The 21,722-nt window shown below is 42.1% G+C and overlaps 1 protein-coding gene across 1 annotated transcript in view; it reads left to right on the forward strand.

Moving 5' to 3' along the window:
* Positions 1-19,851, forward strand: part of SLC5A7 (solute carrier family 5 member 7) — a 21,877-nt gene extending 2,026 nt beyond the window's left edge. The window contains exons 2-8 of the mRNA XM_044429355.1: positions 4,769-4,882; positions 7,578-7,733; positions 11,782-11,930; positions 13,920-14,063; positions 15,621-15,774; positions 16,561-16,778; positions 19,231-19,851. Coding sequence (XP_044285290.1) covers positions 4,769-4,882; positions 7,578-7,733; positions 11,782-11,930; positions 13,920-14,063; positions 15,621-15,774; positions 16,561-16,778; positions 19,231-19,851 — 1,556 coding nt within the window. The remainder of the gene's footprint in view (positions 1-4,768; positions 4,883-7,577; positions 7,734-11,781; positions 11,931-13,919; positions 14,064-15,620; positions 15,775-16,560; positions 16,779-19,230) is intronic.
* The last annotated feature ends 1,871 nt before the right edge of the window (positions 19,852-21,722 follow it).

Here is a 21,722-nt window from a genome sequence, read left to right on the forward strand (position 1 = left end):
GTTGAGATCTGATCACATTCCAATCAAATACAGTAATAGATAGAGATAAGGGCATGTTTCTACGATTTAGCTGCATAACTTACTCAAGGAAACCCACTTCAATGGTCAGTGAGTTTCTCCTTAGGCTCAGATTGCATTCAGATTGTCCCACAAGCATACTAAGGACTGTAATAAGTTACTTAATTAGTGATCTTATTGTTGACATTCAATGTTATTTCTTTTTGTTGTCTCTGTTTTTAACTTGATTTCAAGGAAAATTTCACTATTAAAAATAAGCATTTTGGCAAGATTATTCTCCCACACACTTATTAGATGAGATTAAAAATCAAAATATGACCCTCAACAGCCTTCTGAAAAAGTCTTAAAAACAGAGGTACAGAGGCTGCAGGTACCTTTTCTATTTACTAAGCTTATGCAAAGGATCCTAAATACCTGTTCTGTGGAGAAAATGGGCTCTAATACATAAAATATAAAATTAGTTTGCATATGGAATAATTATAACTGACATGTTTTCTGTGCCTTTAGCAATATCTTCAACAATGGTGCATAGGACACAGACAAGGAGTGGTCTATGGGCTCTCTCGAGAATCCTTGCATGCCATTTAGAAATCATTGTAGTGATTTTAAATTTCAGTTAAATTTGTAGTGTTATTTATCCTTTGCTGCTGGTGTTACTTCGGTTTTGTCCTAGGCTGCTTCAATTTTTAATATTTCTTATATCTTGTATTTTATATCCTTGATGTATTTGTACACTGCCCAGAAAACTTGGGTTCTTGGGAGGTTTACCAATATATGAACAAATAAAATAAGATGCCAGCAATTTGTTCAGGGACAATCAGATCCATGGATTCCTGAAAAATGAATTGTGCAAATGTATTTGTAGAGAAGCAAAGGCATCCATATCTATCTGTTCAAACATGCAAACAGTAAGCAGCGAACAACAACCAGGCCTTGTGGCACTTTACACACTAACAAATGTTTGTGGCACAAGCTTTCATGGACCCAATCCCCTTCATCAGATGTTTTCAGCAAACAACTGAAAATAGATCCCAGTGGCTCTGCTATTTGACACTTCTTTTGTTTTAGTTACTGGTACAAGTGGGACCCAGTACAAGGGCAACACAGTGCTGCGGTGGGTTCGGGTTAGGGTCTTCCATCTTCCGGTCGTATCATCTTCCAGGAAGTTTCTGGTCCCAGTGCAGGCAGAAGGCAGATTGAAACTATTGGTAGATCCTTGGTTGATTTGCCACAGTTTAATAGCAAGTAAAACTGAAAGATAAAACCCCAGAATCTCTGTCATGACTGAGCTTGTGCCCCTTGCTGATCTCTTAATATACCTCACCTGTAAAGTATGAGTCTGCATGGGTCGTCTTTAACCAGAACTTCTTGCAGCTCTGTTGGCCAGTTGGACAATTTTGACTCAGAATCCCTAATTATACTAACTAGAGTTTAGATGCAGTTTTGTTTCCATACATAAACCATATGGCTAATGGGATACCCTAGGCAATTTTATTTTGTTTTATCTGGGATATTTCCTGGCCGTCCATCACTCTGCATCTCTGGGCAGCTCACAACAAGATCAGTAAATACAACAGTAATCAGTGGCAATCAGTTCATCTGCCAACCCTCACCCACTTGATTAGTGGACTTTGAGATTCTAGGGAAAGCAGTGCACCCCATAGGCTCAAAGTCTGACCACCTCTTATTCCTTTCCTACTCCCTACCTCTTATGGTTCTCAGATAAACAAAGTTGGAAGGGGCCATTTAGTTTATCCAGCTCAACCCTTCTGCTCGGCAGGGAATCTTTTGGCAAAAGGAATAGGCTTTTGGAGACAGATGAGAAAAAGGCTCAGAGGAGGCCAAAATTAGCTGCTGCCCAGGGACATGTGTAAGCTTGACCTGGAAGCTAAGTCGGGAAGGTCTAATATGTGGTGAAGCTGGAGAAAAAACAGCTCTCCAACTCCATTCTGCAACCTGGACTGGCTCACACCAGGGGCAGCAGAGTGCAGAAAAGAAGATGTCTCCCAGACTCCATCCTGTCATGGTATGACCTCATATGGAGTCTGAGCTTTCAAGGCCAGGCAATACAAACCTTGCCATTATTACAAATCTTGAGCATTTTTTCAGAAAATGATAGAGATACTCACAGCCAAGGCATATGAAATGTTACAAGAGATGAGTGGTTACAGAAATGTGGTAAGTAAGTAAATAAATAGTGTGACTTGATCTCCAGGCTCTGGAGATTAAATGTTTCTGAAATGCAGCAATGGAGGGTAGGCAGATGGGGTGATTTATCTCTTCAGAAAGTTATCGGTTCTGTGACAAAGTTTGTAAGAGTACAAATGTTTGCCTGGCATTAGGGTAGCACTGAGGAAATACTGTAATGCACAATTTGTGGCAGTTTTATCACATTACTGTTATTGCCAGTTTGAAACAGATGGTTTTGCTTGCTAAAGAGTTTGTTGAAATTCTTTTGTTAAAAATGGGAATGGGGGAATGACTTCTCTCAAAAATTGCACATGGGAACCCATTTGTAACAAATTTTCTAGTGCAAAAGAAAAAAAAAGATTGTTCGAGAGAAGGTCACTGCCATCATGGCCGAGAATTTTATAAAACCATAACAACTTGACATTCCTGAAAGTAGGAAGGCAAATAACTCCATCAAAACTGGCTCTGTTTGCCCAGCTTGAATGATAATATATCTGTATGTGAGAGTATTCACTATGCCCTGCTTGATGGCGAAGCCATTGAGAATCAGTTCATTAGCCTCTCAGGAGAGAGCTACGGAGCAGATGCTGCCATTTCTCGTGTGTGGGAAGGCAAGAGTTATGTGTAAAGGGAGAGTTTAATTCTGAAGTGAGTCTACACTGTAGTGGAATCACAAAGAAATCAAGGCTACTAATGGAATAGGTGGACAAGACTATTGTGGTTAATTTTCTGCTCTATGTCTCTCATTAGTTCTCTCTAATACTTTAGAAAGGCTAAATATTAATGAGCAATTAAAGGCATGTCATCTAAGAAATCTCTAGCAGAGATGTGATTGTGTACAGCATCATTCTCCATCAAGGTGAGCATTTTATTGCATAACTGCATTGCCTCATTTGTGGAATTTTATGGGGGTATGTTCTCAATTAAATCATCTTTTAATGTGAAGCCCCCCTCCATTTTCAAAGAGGGTAGTAGAAGGGACATGGGGAATTACAGACCGGTTAGCCTTACGTCCATTGTAGGAAAAGCAATGGAAAGGCTCATAATAGAGAGAGATCTAGTGATGCTAGATAGGGAAGGGAGGCTGACAGCCACACAACACGGCTTCCGCAAAAACAGGTCCTGCCAGACAAACCTTCTGGAATTCTATGACAAGGTTTCGAGATGGCTAGATGGAGGGGATGCAGTGGATGTGGTATACCTGGATTTCAGCAAGGCCTTTGACAAAGTGCTCGTGATATCCTGGTGAAGAAACTGAGGAGTTTTGGGATACACCAAAGTACTGTCCGGTGGATTAGGGCATGGTTGACTGACCAAAAGCAGAAGGTAACCATTAGCAGGGAATCATCGGGATGGCGACCAGTGACAAGCGGGGTCCCTCAGGGCTCTGTCCTGGGGCCGATCCTGTTTAATCTTTTCATAAATGGCATGGAAGAAGGGGTGAACAGTCTGCTGATCAAATTCACAGACGATACTAAAACTGGAGCAGTGGCCACAACTGAGGAGCAGGTACTCCAGATCCTAAAGGATCTGGACAGACTATGGAAGTGGGTAGGAGACAACAGGATGGCGTTCAATGTGGATAAGTGCAAGGTCTTGCACTTGGGGCATAGGAATGGCTGTCATAAGTACAGGTTAGGGGACAAGTGGCTGGAGAGCAGCACTTGTGAAAGGGACCTCAGGGTGCTGGTTGACTGCAGGCTAAACATGAGTCAGCAGTGTGATGCGGTGGTCAAGAGGGCGAACGCCACCCTTGGTTGCATGGCCAGAAGTGTGGCTTCTAGATCGAGAGAGGTATTACCACCACTCTATACGACTCTGGTGCGCCCGCAACTGGAGTATTGTGTTCAGTTTTGGGCCCCTCATTACAGAAAGGATATAGCCAGGTTAGAGTCAGTGCAGCGTAGGGCCACAAGGTTGGTGGCCAGTTTGCAGGGGATGGGATATGGGGTGAGACTGAGGGAACTGGGTCTCTTCAGCCTGGAGAAGAGGAGACTCAGAGGGGATATGCTGGCGACATACAGGTATGCGAGGGGATGTCACACAGAGGTGGGTAGAGACCTGTTCTCCCCTGCAGAGGAAGGCAGGACACACTCCAGTGGAGCAAAGCTCAGGGAGCCAAGTTCCGTTTGGATGCCAGGAAGCACTTCCTGACAGTTAGGACCCCGAGGGTGTGGAATGGGCTCCCATGAGAGGTCGTTGAGGCCCCATCAGTGTGGGTGTTCAAGGATAGACTGGACGTCCACATGGTGGGCGTGTCGTGAGTGGAACCGGCTTGTGCCAGAGGTCAGACTAGATGGCCCGGGAGGCCCCTTCTGACTCGCTCTGTTTCTATGTTACTATGTTTCCACCTTGATTTCCTGTCATTTGATCCATTTTTTCTTATTATAAAACAATCAATTGAGGAAGAAATGAATGGGGGCAGCACAATTCTTTTTGTCCATTGCTGAAAGAATCCCTCCATCTGGAAGCACCCTGTGACTCTTCATTGTATACGTTCTGTTGGATTGCTTTCCCCATCCAGTATATGCTTTAAAGTTCTTCTCCATTTCTTCTTCAGCCACCTGGGTTGGAGGCGGTTACATCAATGGGACTGCTGAAGCCGTGTATGTGCCCGGCTTTGGGTTGGCTTGGGCACAGGCACCCATTGGATATGCACTTAGCCTTGTTGTAGGTAAGCAAAAGGAATGAATGCAGCACATGGAAAGGCTCTCACTGAAAGCCAGTGTGGTGTGGTGATGAGAGCATTGGACTGGGGACCTGGGAGGTCTGGGTTCTAGTCCCCATTCAGCCATGGTCAGTCACTTAGTCTCAGCCTAACCTAACTCACAATGCTTTTTGTGGTTGAGAGGATGAAATGGAGAGGAAGAGGACCCTATAAGCCACATTTGGTTCCTTGCAAGAGGAAGAAAGCCAGGGTATAAATGCTTATAGCAATAGTAGTGAACTCAAGGCATTGTTCATTTCTTTTCATCAGCTTCATTCTTTCATCATGCAACCCCTATCCCCCGGCTATCTTTTCATGTAAATGAATGCCTAGAAGTCAGGCAGGGGAGGAATCAGCCTCAGAGATAGAAGAGAACCCTTTCAGAACTGAGTTCAGCTGGTCTACAATAGAATATTGAAAACTGTTCCACATGTATGTATGTATTTGATTTTTAGCCCACTCCCATTAGCCACATGGCTCCCTGGGCTGGTTACAAACAAGCTGTGTGGTGCCTTTGGAGGGCATGGAGAAGTCCTCTTGCATGAGCAGAGATCCCAGTGCAGACAGGCTTCTGCAGGAGGGCCAGGTGGCTCCAGGCCTTCAGGTAGAACCAGAGCATCCAAAGGGGCATCTCCCTTCCCACACACCTGCTCAGTGCATCTTCAGAGGCCCTCCTCCAGGTGCCCCTGCCAAAAGAAGCCAGGTGGGTGACTACAAAAGAGTGACCCCCCCACCCCCATGAAATAAATGCCCCAAAGAGGTTTGCCTACATTGTTGTCTTTTTGATGCCAAGCAAACCTTTATTTTCTCCCAGACATTTCATAACCCTAGTTCTTGGTTATTACAGCAGTTTGATCCATTCCTGTTATTTTTTATTTTGCACTATATTATATTTATGTTTCTAAATATTTGCATTGGATTTCATATTTTAATAGTTCTGTGGCATTCTAGACTTTAACTGTTGTAATCTACCTGGAGACATTCATTATTGTGAAGGTTATACATTTAATGTATAGATAAATAAGTAGATTCAATCAGCTGAAATCAATTGGACTTGTTGGGCTTGACTAACATCTGCTTGACTTTACTAAGTCCAGATACAACCCCTGGTGTGTGTTTTTTTTTTTTTTGACTACCACAACATTCTGATGAGTAACACTCCTCCATTGATAGTACATTCCCAGAAACAGTTACAATGAAAAGAAACAGTCCTGTGATCATATTCCCATTCTTTTGACACTAATTGCTAGTAATAATGCAATGGGCAGTTAATTATCTTATCAGTCAAAAAGAGTCCTTGGTCTGCTATCTTACACACTAACCACGTTACTTGCAAACTCAGTTAAATGTAGGATATACAAATTTCCAAGCCCTGTTATTAATGGGCTGCCTATACTAAGCAGGAAAATCCACAAGAGCTGAGCATTTGTTATATTTCATACTATACTTGCAGACCTCCACTGAATTCACTTCTTTGTTTTAAGTACTAAAGTTATATCTGTAAGGAAATCAGAATTTACTGGTGAGTTCTCCACAAGTCATTTCCCATCTACTAAAATTTGGAGTGGGCTAGAAGTGGCTGCCTGGACATTAAGATCCACCAATATCCATGCACAGATATAGAAAAAGTATAATCAGCTCTTTCCTACATCAAATATCCTTTGAATGGGGTTGGAGAAGACACCAGGAATTTTAAATGGAAACAGCGCAGAGCATTTTCATTGGGCCAGTCGTATCATTGTGCTGTGCCACTTCCCATGCCTAGTTTCATACTTCTAACTATTATTTGTTAGGCTTAATGATCAGTTATCATAAGATATTCTAGCTCCTTCTAAGCCATTTAGTCTAAAAGTGATACTAATGTGCTTGTTTATCTGAAGAAACTTGAAAAGTTCCCAATTCTGTGCTAAGCATCCTGTCTCTCCACCCTGCAGTTTGCAATTAATCTAAAGCAGGCGCATGAACTACAAGCTTTCCCGGAAGTGCCTCTTCTGCTGAGTCAAAATGATTCTGCTACCCAACACCCACTTCCTAAAATGCACTCCAGCCCGAACTAGGTCCACAGCAATCAGCAAGCAGGCCTATGGAACCAGTCCTTGGCTTTCTTAGCTGTCCCTGCAATTCCTTTCTAGACTATCTCATGCTATTTATTCCACACTTAGCAAAAAGCAAAATCCAATGACAGGATTAGATGGCGTTCTGTCTTAAATAAGCTCAGTTACATTGCCTTTTAAGCCTCTTACATTTGCGACCATTTCACATAATCTGGATTTTAGGCCCTCTCTGGCTTACTGGATAAATTAATGGTCCTTTTCAAAGGGAACATTTCAGAGGATTCATGCTTCGTGGATTTCTTTTCATGGGCATGAAGAACTTCTCCATGCACACAAGTATTTCTTTTTGTCTGAGCAGAAGACAGAAAGAAGTTAGGCAAGACAAAGAAGTATCTGCCTGGGAAGAATTCGTGGTTCAAGGTGCGGCACAAAATTAAAATCTTTGGTCCAGTGCATATTTGCAGCACTTTAGGAAATGTAACTATACAGAAATATATATGTAGAACCATAGATTTAGATCTATTATTTGGAGAGGAAAGCTATGTTGGGCCAGCTCATATCATCCCAGTTCTTTATATCTACGATCTTTCTGATATTTGATGTTTCAGGTGGCTTGTTTTTCGCCAAGCCCATGCGTTCCAAAGGCTACGTGACGATGTTGGACCCCTTTCAGCAAATTTATGGGAAACGGATGGGAGGGCTTATTTTCATACCTGCCCTGCTGGGAGAAATGTTCTGGGCTGCAGCCATCTTCTCTGCATTAGGTAAGGAATGCCACTGTTGGAAGCAGAGACAACCCGCAAGGGTCAGTGCAGATGGTGGATGTCCATAGTGCAGAGTGAATGCGAAATGTGAGAAATGTATGTGTGCATTCACATAAGCATACGTAGTCCTAAAATCAAAATCATACTTACATAAAAACACTAACTGGTGTGCTCAAAGACCCAAGTTGACAACCATGAGCTGATACTGGTTTATCAGAAAACAGATAATACAATAGTATGCAGAAATGACAGGTGTCCTTTTATTTATAGTAATATTTGAGGAGATTTATCATAAAGGGCTTTTCCTCTACAACTCACTTTAACTTTAAAGAGATTTTGAGTGATTATGTTGCAACCGAAAATGGACTTGCTAAGTTATCTCAGGATTTGCATGTTGCAGTTTGATTACCCTAAAAGACCTGGCTAGAGAAATACTTCTTTTTCATTACACTAAACAGTATGATCAAATAATGTAGAAGATTTATCCTTATAGAATATAAAAGAGTATATAGAATATATTTAGAAAACATGATTTTGATGCACACATACTAAGAAATGCTGAGTTTTCGGTACTGATTTACTATTCAGTCCTAGGTCTACAGCGCCACCACACCCAGCAATGCCCAGCTAGTTGTCTGAACCAAGGATTGCACCCTTGGAGAGTCTAGATCCAGTTTGTGGAGGGGAAGCAAGTTTCATGTCTCATACATGGAACAGTTACCATGCAACATGGCTACCATTGGCCATGGTGATTCGGATTACTGCAATTTGTGGTCTAAAATATCCAGAGTGCAACAAATTGGGGAAGGCTGTCCTAGACTTTGCAGTATTTTGGAATATTCCTAAACTTCAGTCCATGGTGGTATTTTGTTTCCAAAGTTTTTTCATTCTGTTGCAAAACAATAAATGAAGTTTAATAGTATTTTTAACCTGGGATAGGAAGAAATATTTCAGTAAGTCATCTTTGCGATGTTTGCTAATTCAAAACAAAACAAATCCAACTGCACATACAAAGCTGGTTTGCAGTGAAGTCTTTTAAAAATAAAATAATCAACCTTGTTTCCAGCTGAGCTCTGATTAGCTGGAAAGCAGTGGGGAGCTTTTAAACCATAATTTTATTGCAAGTGCTCAAGAGATGAAGAATAAACTGCATGCTGAGGTGATGGAAACTGAGTGGCTTAAACAACTTTCAGGGAATTTAAAATAGGTGTTCCTCTAACACTGCTCCATTTAAGTGAACGCTCTCGGTGGCATTTCACAAGGAAGCAGCAAACACTGTAAATGCCTTTTAAGTGTGTTATTCTTACAAAAGGACCACTTGCCATCTAAGGGCTGGTTTTCCTCAGTTATAGGTACTAGGAAAACACAGAGACAAGGCTCACAAAACGTGACAACTCATCATAGATTATAACCTGTTGCAAACCTGAAGCCATCCTTACAGAGTGATTCTTTAAGGACAGCTAGCTGTCCTGACAACTCATGCATTCTTCTGGGCGATGTGATATCCATGATGAATCGCCCTGTTATCCCAACCCAAGAGACCAATTCCATCATGGGTTTTTGAAACTCTTGCTTAGCATGACCACAAATTGTTTCAGGCTCACCATGGCATTACAGAATCAATTTTTTTTCATGAGATAGTTAAAGCTAGCTATCAAGCTATCTTTGGCCAGAATCACATTGGAGAGGCTATCTGCAATTCAGGAATATTTTAATGTGTCCCCCCTCACATTTTTTGTAAATACTGTGGTACCTTGGCTCACAAACTTAATCTGTTCATGACCCAAATTGGTCGTGAGCCAAGTCAAATTTCCCGATAAGGTTCAATGTAAATAAGGTTAATCCGTTCTGGCTGTGATCACAGGGGCATTTATGCAGAGCAGACAGGCACGATTGTGGCCATCTCCCCCCGCCCTCCAAGTATGACCACGATCTTGCCTGTCTTCCCTGCAGGAGTGCGACCACAATCGCGGCCATCTCATCCCCCCCCCCCCACAAGCACGACTGCGATTGCACCCCTGCAGGAAAGATGGGCATGATTACGATCGTCACCTGATGTGGAGTTTGCAACCTGAGGAAAAATTTTTCCTTAATTTCTGTTTGCAACCCGATTTGGTTGTGAACTGAGGCATCCATGAGCCGAGGTACCACTGTACTCACACTTGTGCAGCAAAGCATTCACAGTTGCATGATTGAAGGATGCCTAAGATGGGCAACAAGCCACAGGAAGCCTGCTGGCAAAGTCCAGTAGGTGTTCACCTGGGCATTGCCCTGCAGAGGTAGCAGGTAAGGTCATCCCCCACTGCAGCTGTCCCTGACAACTGCCAAAATATTATCTGTCAGATGTTTCCAAAGGGACAAGTGATCTTAGCTCATGAAAAGGGAATAGCAGCTCATTCATCTCCTTTATGGCAAGATGTTAAGAATGCTCTCACTTTTGCAGTTAATTCCGGAGATTCCACCACCATAGGAATATACAAAATTGCAAGCTACCCCGTTTACTGGAATAGTGACTGAGTAAGCTCAATTTTTCAACTGAGATTTAGGAAGACTATTTTAAAAATGGAAAGTATACAGGAAGTGTGCAGTAAAGCAAACAGATATACAGACTCAATATACAACCTGTGGAAAAATAAGTGCACTTGCAGATTCTGTGAAGGCCAGGATGGGTACCTGGTGGACTTTGCCAGTAGACCTTCCCTTGTACATTTCCTACCTAAAACTTCTCAATTCTACATACAAGCAATTGTGACTGCCTGCAGTTGTGTACATGGAGGTGAAAAACAAATAACTGTAAGTTTTACAAACATTGGTAAAAATTGGTGTGTGTGTGTGTGTGTGTGTGTGTGTGTGTAAATGAAATATTAAAATACTATTGAAGTGTTTAATTTTAATGATTTAAAAAAATCTACCACAGATAGGTTGCCAAAGGGTGCTGCTTGGGCACTTTGACGAGGTAGCCCATAGCTATCAAAATTTATTATTTTATTTATTTACTGGGGATATTTCTAACCTGTCCAATCACTATGCATCTCTGGATGGCTTACAAACAAAATTCAATAAATACAACGGTATAAAAGATCATATAATACCCTAAACAATAATAAGACCAATAACCCACAACTGAAATAAAACATAATTAAAATCTTTTAAACATTAAAATACTGGATGAATAAAAAGGTCTTGACCTGCCACTGGAAAGCATATAATGTTGGCACCAGGCGGACATCTCTAGGAAGTGCATTCCACAGCCGGGGCACCACCGCAGAGAAGGCCCTCCTCCGGGTATTCTGTCTCCTGATCTCCTTCAAGGAGGGTTCCCAGAGCAGGGTCTCTGCTGCAGATCTTAAGGGGTGGGAGGGCATGTTGGGGAAAAAAACATTCCTTCAGCTGTCCTGGTCCCAAGCCTTTTAGGGCTTTATAGGTCATAACCAGCACCTTAAATTGGGCCTGGACTTCAATGGGAAGCCAGTGAAGCTGACAGAGGACTGGAATTATATGAGAGTGATGACCAGTCCCTCTGGGTCCAGGGACACCTTCTTCAGGATGGGTCTGGTCACCGCCTCCTTTAAAGGCCCTCCCTCAGTGAGGGTTGATGGCCTCCCGGACCCAGGTACCAATCCCATGTTTGGCTTTAGTGAGCAGCCATGAAGGGCAAGGGTTGGGTAAGCTGGTGGCAGGACGTACCAATCCAAGCACCTTGTCCACTTCATTGTGCTGCATCAACTGAAAATCATCCAACACTGATGGACCAGACAGGGCTCTAGACACCTCCTTACAAAATGCTTACAAAATATGACTTGTAAATTAGCTTTTGTGATTTTAAGGGGGATTGAAAATGTTTTAAAGTTTAAAAGGGGGGGGGAATCACATGACCAAAACAGACAGACTATGTAGACCAGTCTTCAGAAAAGACACAGTATAGATTAGACTACTTGATGCATCTGTCTTATCAGCAAATAATGGGTTTATTCTAGAGCATCTGGGCTGAGCTGTCATGTTGAAATGCATTTTTCTTTTCCTCCCTGAACTTTAATCCCTTTTGCAGGTGCCACCATAAGTGTGATCATCAAGGTCAATATATACAGTTCAGTCATCATTTCTGCCCTCATCGCAACTCTTTACACACTAGTGGGTGGCCTTTACTCAGTAGCCTATACTGATGTGGTCCAGCTATTCTGCATTTTCCTAGGACTGGTGAGTGTCTTTGTATCTCTCCATGCCTAAAGCGTTATGATCTTGCCCTATTCAGAAGGTTAGAAGCTTTGTTTGAACCTAAATTATAGGAAAGATGCTGAAAAGCTGTGCAGAGAAGAAGAAATGTCCTTCTTCATCAAATACTACAAATCCAACTATGCTTTATATTATCTGCGTACTGTAGAGAGGCAACATGTCCTTGTCCTTTTCAAGCCTCCAAAGATGTGTCCTATGCCTGTGGGTCAGAAAAGAACTAGAGGCACAGTTGCTCTTCACACAACATCAGGATACCCCTCCCTCAATAGCAAAGAATTCACATTCATATGGCTCCCAGTAGGTGTCAAGGGGCAAAGTTCAGGCGAGGATCTTCATAGTTCCTTAACGTGTTTCATGAATCGCCTTTTCTCCTGTATAACTTGGCTGATGCTCTATGCACACAATGGCACTTCCCCAAACTCCTTCACACAGTTGAGGGTGAGAGGTGTTCCCATGCCCTAAGGCAACTTGCCCAGTTATAATACGGCAGAATTTCATTTGATTATACCAAAGAATCAGCTACAGGCTTAATACAAGCTTGCAGTACATTCATCCTTGCAAGATGTAATGTTCTACTGGCAATAGTACTTTATGGCAGATTTTTGAAAATTACATTTCAAAGCAGATTGGGTCTATGTACAATTGGAATCCCTGAAACTCTGCCACAGGTATTTTTATTGTGTAATTTCTACTTTTATTTGAGATGTCACATAATGTCTGACCAGTTTTCCAAGGCATCCAGATAAAATATAGCTAATGACTGCCTATCAAATAAGGTCCTTCATATTACCAAACAGGTTGCTACTTTCTTCCAATTGCCATGTGTTTAAGAGCTCATACAAAACTGGAGAAACAGTCTCTTTGCGTTCTGTTATTTATGCTTTGTACTTTAAGCTGAATGGGTCTTGCAAATCTAACAGAGAGATTGACCAACACAGAGTTATGAGATAAGTGGACTCAGACCTTAACTCTGGCGAACACCAATTAGGGTTGCATTGAAACCCATACAAAACGGTAATTTCAGCCCTGAGGTGTACAGGAACACTAATTAGTACTTGTAACATTGATTCCTTCTTTAGCATAATGAACAATATCAGGAGGCAGACATAGGATCTCTTCTCCCCTTTCCTCCTCTTATCTCCTGGGTGTGAGATACCTTCTTCCCCTTTGGTTGCAGTTTAGGGATCAATTGCAGCTTTGATCCTACTCAAGCTCACCTGAGCAGCATGAGATGCTTTGGGAGGCTCATCCTTGAAGGCTGCAGTGAAGAGGAGAGCTTGGGCACAGAGATTGCATGGAGACTGAGAGGGGTCCCCGGAGCGTGGTGGCTGGTTTCTCAACAAGCTCCGTCTTCTTCGTGATGATCCCTGACCTCTGAACCTGCACCTGTGACAAGAATCCATTAGTCTTGCTCATTCAGAATATTAACTGAGAGCACACTGTGCCATTGCTCTGCATCTTGACTGGAAACTTGGTACCTTCCAAGTGCTATTCAATCTGTTGGTTTGGGTTTTATATATTTTATAGATCCTTCATGTATTTATTTGTTTGTTTGTTTTAGCACAAAAATATACAAATTTAAACAGAGCAACTTCTCAGAAGAGAAGAGGAGAAATCACACACACACACATGAGGTCTTTATCAACTTTACTGAAAATGCAGCATGTAGGACAGTTAATTTATTTTTCCTAGAAACACTGCTTGGAAATGGCAGAAAATATTAAGTCTGCAAGGTATTCATTGGATCTTCTGTATACCTGTGTTTTTGTGCCTAATATGGTAAGGAGAAGACTGAAAGAAATCTTGGTAATTGGAGCAAGTCATTTCTATATTTTCCTGGCTGCAGAAACTTCTTTTTGGAATTGGAGAACAGCTAAAAAGAGATCACTGGATCAAATTTTGATGCTTTTTCTTCATGGTCTCTAGCACTGAATGGTTTCTCTTTTGTTATAGTGGATCAGTGTTCCATTTGCCATGTCCCATCCTGCAGTAAGAGATATTGGGTACACAGCTGTACATCACGTGTTCCAAGAACCTTGGCTTGGATCCATTAAAACACTGGACGTCTACACCTGGCTTGATAATTTCCTCTTACTGGTGAGCCTTCTCATGAGACTCTATGGCTTATAACCACTGCTCCTGAATGTTAGGAAGTCAAAAACTACACAATGGCTAAGCAAAAGATGCTTGATCAACTATACTGTGAATTTTTTTAACTCCCTGAACCTTTTTTTAACTGTCTAACCATATGCTGAACACACACTCTGCAGTTAGTGAAATAGCTTTGGGAAAGGAAAAAGAAGCCTCTTTTGCAGCTGGCTGAGGAAAGTCTAAAATAAGGAGGAGGACAGGACTGAGTAAATAAACTGTACAGGGAGTCATGCAGGTACTGCAAAGAGAAAGAGTTTGGATACTAATACTGAAGCACTAAGACTAATTATACTGGTGGATACTAAGAATTACGCTGGATTTAACGAGCATCCAGGTGGATTTATCCCCATACTTGGGATACAGAGCAGACAGACAAGTTTGCTCAAATGGCAGTGGGGCTATTTATCCACTCCCAATCATACGCTGACCATTAAAGGTGTTGACAGATTTTGGTTGGGGTTCAGCACCATCCAGAGCAGGTACGTAGGTCCACTGATGTTGGAGTCTCCATATGGCTTGCACTTCAACTCCCAGAATCCCCTGCCAGCACAACTGATAGTCAGAAATTTTTATTTATTTATTTATTAAAACATTTTTATGCCGCCCCATTCGCCGAAGCCTCGGGTTGGCTTACATCACTAAGTTAAAATAATTATAATATAAATTAAAAATATAAATATTAAATTAAAAATACAACAATACAGCATAAAATAAGCCGCCCTGGCCAGATAAAATCCAATAATATTAACAGTTAAAATGCCGCTTGAATAAAAAGGTCTTCGCCTGGCGCCGAAAAACAAATAACGACAGCGCCAGGAGGACCTCTCTGGGGAGCGCATTCCATAACTTAGGCGCCACCGCAGAGAAAGCCCTCCTCCGAGTACCCACCCTCCTAATTTCTTTCACGGAGGGTTCCCGGAGAAGGGCCTCCCCTGCCGATCTCAAGGGGCGGCTGGGCATATATGGATGCAAGCGCTCCTTCAGGTAACCAGGACCCAAGCCGTTTAGGGCTTTGAAATGCTCAGCGTAGACATTCAAAACATCTGGAGAACTACTTTCTGCCCACATCTGTATTGGGGAGCAGTCTAAAAGTGGTTTCATGCGAAATGAATTTCCAATACCATTTCTATTGCATCTTGCATGCAGGACAGGACAGAATGGGAAGATGGTGGGTGAGCAGCAGGAGCAGGTTGTTGACAGGTAACACCAGAAAATACATCTGAAGGTAACCGCATTTCCTTCAGATCTATGGCACCCACTTAACATGTAGATGTCTTAAAGAAGGGGCTTTCTATGCAACACAGCCATTTTGACTTGAGACTCACCAGGTCATTAGTGAGGCAGCCCCTCTCTGGGCTCACTCTCTGCCTGGAAGGAAAAGAGCAGGATATGCCAAATGTACAATGACTCCATTATTGCAGATTGTTTCTAGGTGAAAGGGATTTAGTAGGGTAATATGTCAGCTCCAGCAATGACAGGAGGTTTGTTTGCTGTCCTTTACAGATGTTGGGAGGAATCCCATGGCAAGCCTATTTCCAGCGAGTCCTCTCCTCTTCATCAGCGACGTATGCTCAAGTGCTCTCCTTTCTGGCAGCTTTTGGATGTCTTATAATGGCATTACCTGCAATATTGATTGGTGCAATAGGAGCATCAACAGGTACATTGAATCTCCAGATATCTGCTACTTAGAACAGCTGGTGCCAAAAGAATTACTCTAAAGCGCATGATTTTTCAATCCAAACATCCCCGGCACCCCTTCAAGGGGGCTTACACCACTTTTCTGCTTTAATCTATGTTTTAGGTGTTGTAGATCTTTGTTACATTTATAGTCCAACATTTCCCTCTAGGAGCCCATGATGGGCCTTCTCTCCATTTTATCCTTGCAACAACCCCCTGAGGTATTTGTTTGTTTATTAGATTTATATCCCACTTGTTCCTTACAAACTCAAAGCATCTTAAACTATTCTCCCTCTCCTGCTCCCAATCATATCCTTACAACAGCAACCCTGCGAGGTAGGCTGAGCTGAGAGTCTGCGACTGGCTCAAATTCACCCAGTTGGCTCCACGTCCAAGCAGGGACTAGAGCCCAGGTCTCCTGAGTCCCAGATCTGTGCTCTTAATCAATACACCACACTGGCACTCTATGTAGGCTAGGATGAGGGTCAGTGTGTTTTTTCTACCCGTTGAGCTACAAAATTAAGCTTGCAAGTGCATGGGTACATTTTAGTGGCTGATGTCAGAAGCTGAACAAAATTTCGACCAGTCACGTAGAAAGGGTTGAATTTTCTCTAAAGTGCTGTCCTTCACCACTTTCCTGGGAGGAGTACATTTGCTTAGTTAACACAAAGTATCCAGGTTTTAGATTTCAGGATCTCTTTGGTGCAGGAGCATGGCTTTTCCTTAGGGCAGATCCTGTAACAATCTGTGCATGTTTGCTTTACAGACTGGAACCAAACGGACTATGATGGCATAGACCCCAAGACAGACGATCAAGCTGACATGATTTTACCAATTGTCCTTCAGTACCTTTGCCCAGTCTATATCTCCTTGTTTGGCCTTGGGGCAGTGTCTGCTGCTGTCATGTCCTCTGCTGACTCTTCCATCTTATCAGCGAGCTCCATGTTTGCACGGAATATTTACCAGCTCTCATTTCGGCAAAGTGTAAGTGTAAGATTAAATGACCAGTGCCCTTTGTTCATTCCCACTGTCTGCTTGCCTTAACACTAAATGCCTTAATACTAAATGGTGTCATGTAGGAGCTTGTATAAGCTGTAAATTTTTCCACCAAATGAAAGTGCTCTTAGATATACATGAGTGAGTGAGCGAGTGAGTGAGTGAATGAATTGCCAAGAAAATCCAACACAGTTGCTTCTGCACTCAAAATGAAAACTTTTCTAACAAGACAGACCTGGTTAAAAGGGGAGGTGGGTTGAAAAGGCGAGTCAAGAGAATTAAATCCTTTCAACAATGCTTGGTAGTTACTCAAAAATGCAATGATAGAAGCTCAACTAGAATGTCTATCACAGGTTAGAAAAGGTAGCATCAAGTCTGAGAAGTTAATGAGCAATGTTAAGAAAGCTATAGGAGAAAAGAAGAAAAAGCCTTTAGAAAATGAAAGTCTTGCCCAAATGAGGAAAGCAAAAGTGAACATAAGTTTGCATAGAGAAGATGCAAGCAGAAAATAAGAGATACAAAAAAGCCTATCACTGATAACACCAAGTCCAATAATAAAGAATACTTTAAATATATAGGAAGCAGGAAACCAGGAGTGAGGGCAGGTGGACAGCTGGATAATAACAAACAAACAAAATAGCCTTTAGAGTTCTCTGAGCATATCCGTAAACATGTGGGAAATGACTGTGATTCAACAGACATTGTTTACTTGGACTCCAAAAGGCTTTGGGCAAGTTCATCTTACCCATCATGGAATAAAAGAACAGTTCCACTTGTTGAAGACCAATTGGTTAAAGAACAGAAAATAAGGAGTAGGAATAAATGGTAAATTCTCCCAATAGAGGGACATAAACAATGGAGTGCTTTTCATATGATTCATAAAATATCTGAAATTAGGAGTGAGCAATGGAGTAGCTAAGCTTGCGGATGACGTCTAATTCTTTAGGTGATTAAAAGAGAGCACAAGGTGTTCCAACAGGATCTCTCCAAACTGATAGGATGAGATCAAAAAGGCAAGAACAGTTCAGCACAAGCAAGCATAAAGTGACTCACACTGGGGCAAAAAACAAAAAAAATCTGAATTCATGTATAAGCTAATGGAATCTGAGCTAGCCATGGCTGACCAAGGAAAAGATAGTGATTATGTAGGTACTGTTTGAAAAAAAAACATGTTAAGCTCAATTAGGACAGGAACTGAAAATGAAACTGCCAATATTGTATCCCTTCCCCATCTAGAAATCTATGGTGCAACTACATTTAAAATACTGTGGACAGTTCTAGTTACTGTACATAAAAAAACTGCTATTGTAGAGTTGGGGAAAGCACAGAAAAGGCAACTTAAAAGATCAAGGGCCTAGGGCATGATGAAAGATTATAACCTCTGTGACTGCTTGGTTTGGGAAAAAAGGTAAGTAAGGAGAGACTTCATAGAAACGTAGAGAATTATGCATGGTTGGAGAAATTGGAGAGGGACATTTTTCTCCCCAGTATGATCATCAGCATCAGCATCAGCCTCTTCATTCCTGTAGCACCCAATATCCAAAGCTCTTGGGGCAGTTCGCAACAAGCAGAATGCAGAGTTGTCCCGTGAAGCTGATTGGTGGGAGGTTCAGGACAGATCAAAGGAAAGACTTTTTCATGCTTTGCATAGTAAAATTATAGAATTGCTTTCACGAGATGTAATGATAGTCATCACTTCAGTTTTTAAAGGGGATTGGACGAATTCATGGAGGAGAAGGCTTTCAGTGACTACTAGTCTTGAAGGCCATTTCCACAGCTGATATGCTGAAGCAGATGTGCACATCAGTCCAACGGGCACTTTTCTTTCTCAGTCCAATGGGCACAGACTGTCTGAATGAGGGGGGATATAATCCAAGGCAAGCAGGGCAGTTTTAGAATTGACCTTTTTTTAATAAATTCCTTCAGGTATATGCTGCACCAGATACTTCAGATAGCTGGGAGTAGGGTATGGAATTATTGTTCTCCAGCTTTCTTAACATTAAAGGGTTTGTGTGTTTGAAAAGGATCCTAGTCACCCCTCTGGATTAATAGTTTTCTATGTGCAGTTAGGATTCTTGCTTTATGTTGAAGTTTTTTTCAAATATGCAAGCTCCATCCATTCATTTTGCACCAGAAAGACTGTACCAGGTAACATATCTAGACATTTTGCTTGAGTTTTAGTCACTAGTCAAGAGGATAATGTATCAGTTCCTGTAAAGGAAAAGAACCTGCATCTTTAAGGCTCTACATTTGCTGGATACTTACAGAGTGGGCCTACCATGAGCCAGAATTTTATCAGTTCAGTTTGGTAATGAACTGTGAATATGCGAGATTCAGGAGTTTCTTTCTGCTAATCTTCAGTCCATATAATTCCAGCTTTGTGATAACAATTAATGGCAAAAAAACCAACCCCAAACAAACCAATATTGTTATCTTACAGGCATCAGACAAAGAAATAGTTTGGGTCATGCGAATAACCATTCTCCTGTTCGGAGCATCTGCAACAGCAATGGCCCTCCTAACTAAGTCGGTTTATGGACTTTGGTACCTCAGCTCTGACCTCGTCTACATCATCATCTTCCCGCAGCTCCTGTGCGTGCTTTTTATCAAAGGAACTAACACCTATGGTGCCATTGTGGGATATCTGTTTGGCCTTTTACTCCGAATTACCGGAGGAGAATCGTACCTGCACTTGAAACCCTTGATTTTCTATCCTGGCTGGTACAAAGACAATGACATATACATCCAGAGATTCCCTTTTAAGACGTTGGCCATGCTTACCTCCTTCTTCACTAACGTTGGAGTATCCTATCTCGCAAAATACTTGTTCGAAAGTGGCACTTTGCCTCCCAAACTAGACATCCTTGATGCTGTTGTTGCAAGGCATAGCAAGGAGAACATGGACAAGGCTACACTTGTGAAAAGTGACAACATTGTTCTAAACGAGCTAGCACCTGTAAAGCCTCGACACAGTTTGACATTGAGCTCGACCTTCACAAATAAAGAGGCCTTCAGCGACATTGATTCAAGCCCAGATGTATCCATTATGGAAGACAATTGACCATCACCTAGCCGAAGAGAAATACTGCTTTCACATCCCCCATAATGCAACAGGGTATGCCACAAAGGAAGCAAAAGGCATTTTAGTTGAGGAAAAACATGGAGAGGGCAATGGCCCTAACAAGCAGCCACTGCACAATTCACTTAGTTTGTTTCTAGGAACAAAAAATAGTCTGTAGAATAAATGCGTCTGTATTATAATAGAACATGTTGGGTGGGATTATAGAATATCTTGTTATTCCAGCATTTGAGTGAAGTTGAATACGACAAACTGGGGGAAAAACTGGTTAGTCTTCCCACTCCCTGCAGAAAAGGAAATGCATCACCAAAATATGAAGACAAAGTTTTCCATTAAATTTGCATATTCCAAATAATTCTAATTTGAATGAAAATGCAAAACATCATAGTGGCCATAGTTGGGAAGTCACTGAGCAGGTGACCTGAGTGCCTTTTCAGTCTGCTGTCCAGGTACTATCTGGTGACAGGGAAATTCAAGATGCAGTTCTCCCTTCTGAAGTTCCTTTACTTTTAAACTGGAGTTGGATGGGACAGACTTTCAGATACAGGACAATTTCCTCTGTAAATTAGAACGCACAACCACCCCAGCAGAGGAGAGAGAAAAGATGCTATCAAGTCACATTGGCAATGGAGGCATAGGGAATGCTTGTATTTCTGTACTAGGAAGATTCAACTGGTTAGAATGAAAAGAAAACCGTTATTTCTTACTACAGAGGAACAGAAGCCCCATGCGATTCCTCTGTTGCTGATTCGTACCATTTCGGACTGTAGGACAACACTGGATGCTTGAATTAAATATGAAATAGTAAATTGGAAGGGTAAATTGGAATGCAAGTTCCCTTGGGTGAGAATCTTGAATCCATGGGGTTTTGGTCGACCTCAAAATGGGATTCTCCTCCTCTCCAAGCAATAAAGCACCTTACCTTTGCAGAGGTGGGATGGGTAGGCAACATCACCCAGGACCTGCTAGAAAAGGAGGAGCCTTGTGGGGCCTGAAATTTGTGCTCAAGGGACAGCAGTTGCTTCTCAGTGTTATGGACCAGTACTAGTATTAAAAACTTTATTGGCATAGCTGCATAGTATCATAAAACCTTAGTCTAAAACATGGAGGCTTAGATCAACTAGCTTCCCTGAAGAACAGGGAGAGCAGAGCTCCCTCTTCAGGACTTCACAATCCAGTTCAAATAAGCTGATACTTGGTCCAGAGCCTTGGGCATTTTAGCAGAAAAGATAGACCATACTTTAGCCACATCCAACCAGACAGGCATCCTTTCTAGAACTGGCCTGAGGTCTTTCTTACAGACACCCCTGTGAAGGGAGCAGTAGAACAGCATGTGCGCCCGTGTTTCAACACTGCCGCCTCACCTCCTTTCATCATAGGAAGTCCTGTTAAAGCTACCATAGAGCAATGCTGTGAGGGCATGACATTACATCTAGAGATGTTATGGAGCTTGTAGCTTTTGAACCCTCCTTAACTTTAATGGGGAGGAAGAGGAAAAAGCTGGCTTCAGCCAATACATCCTGCCCAGCAGCCTGGCATTTGAGTCAGGAAAAACCCATGATGGAAACAATACTCCCACCTACTACTTCCCTCTAAAGGCAGGGCTACACGCCATCTGTTCTGCCTGGTAAGTCCTTCTTGTCAGTTCTTCTTCGCCCTTCACAAAAGCAAAGGGATTCTCCTTCAGAAGGAGAGAAAACCTTTAGTCAAGCGAGTTGCGGAGCATTTGCCAAGTGTTTCTGGTAAATGCATATAAAACCCCTTGAAGTTAACAGGGAGGGTGGCCATTTAAGAATCACCAAAGAAGAGGAAGTCCATCCCCAAAATAAGGACACCGATTTGCATAATTTTTG

Source organism: Varanus komodoensis, unplaced genomic scaffold, assembly GCF_004798865.1.
Source record: "Varanus komodoensis strain SLA01 unplaced genomic scaffold, ASM479886v1 scaffold2, whole genome shotgun sequence".
In the NCBI taxonomy this organism is placed as follows: Eukaryota; Metazoa; Chordata; class Lepidosauria; order Squamata; family Varanidae; genus Varanus; species Varanus komodoensis.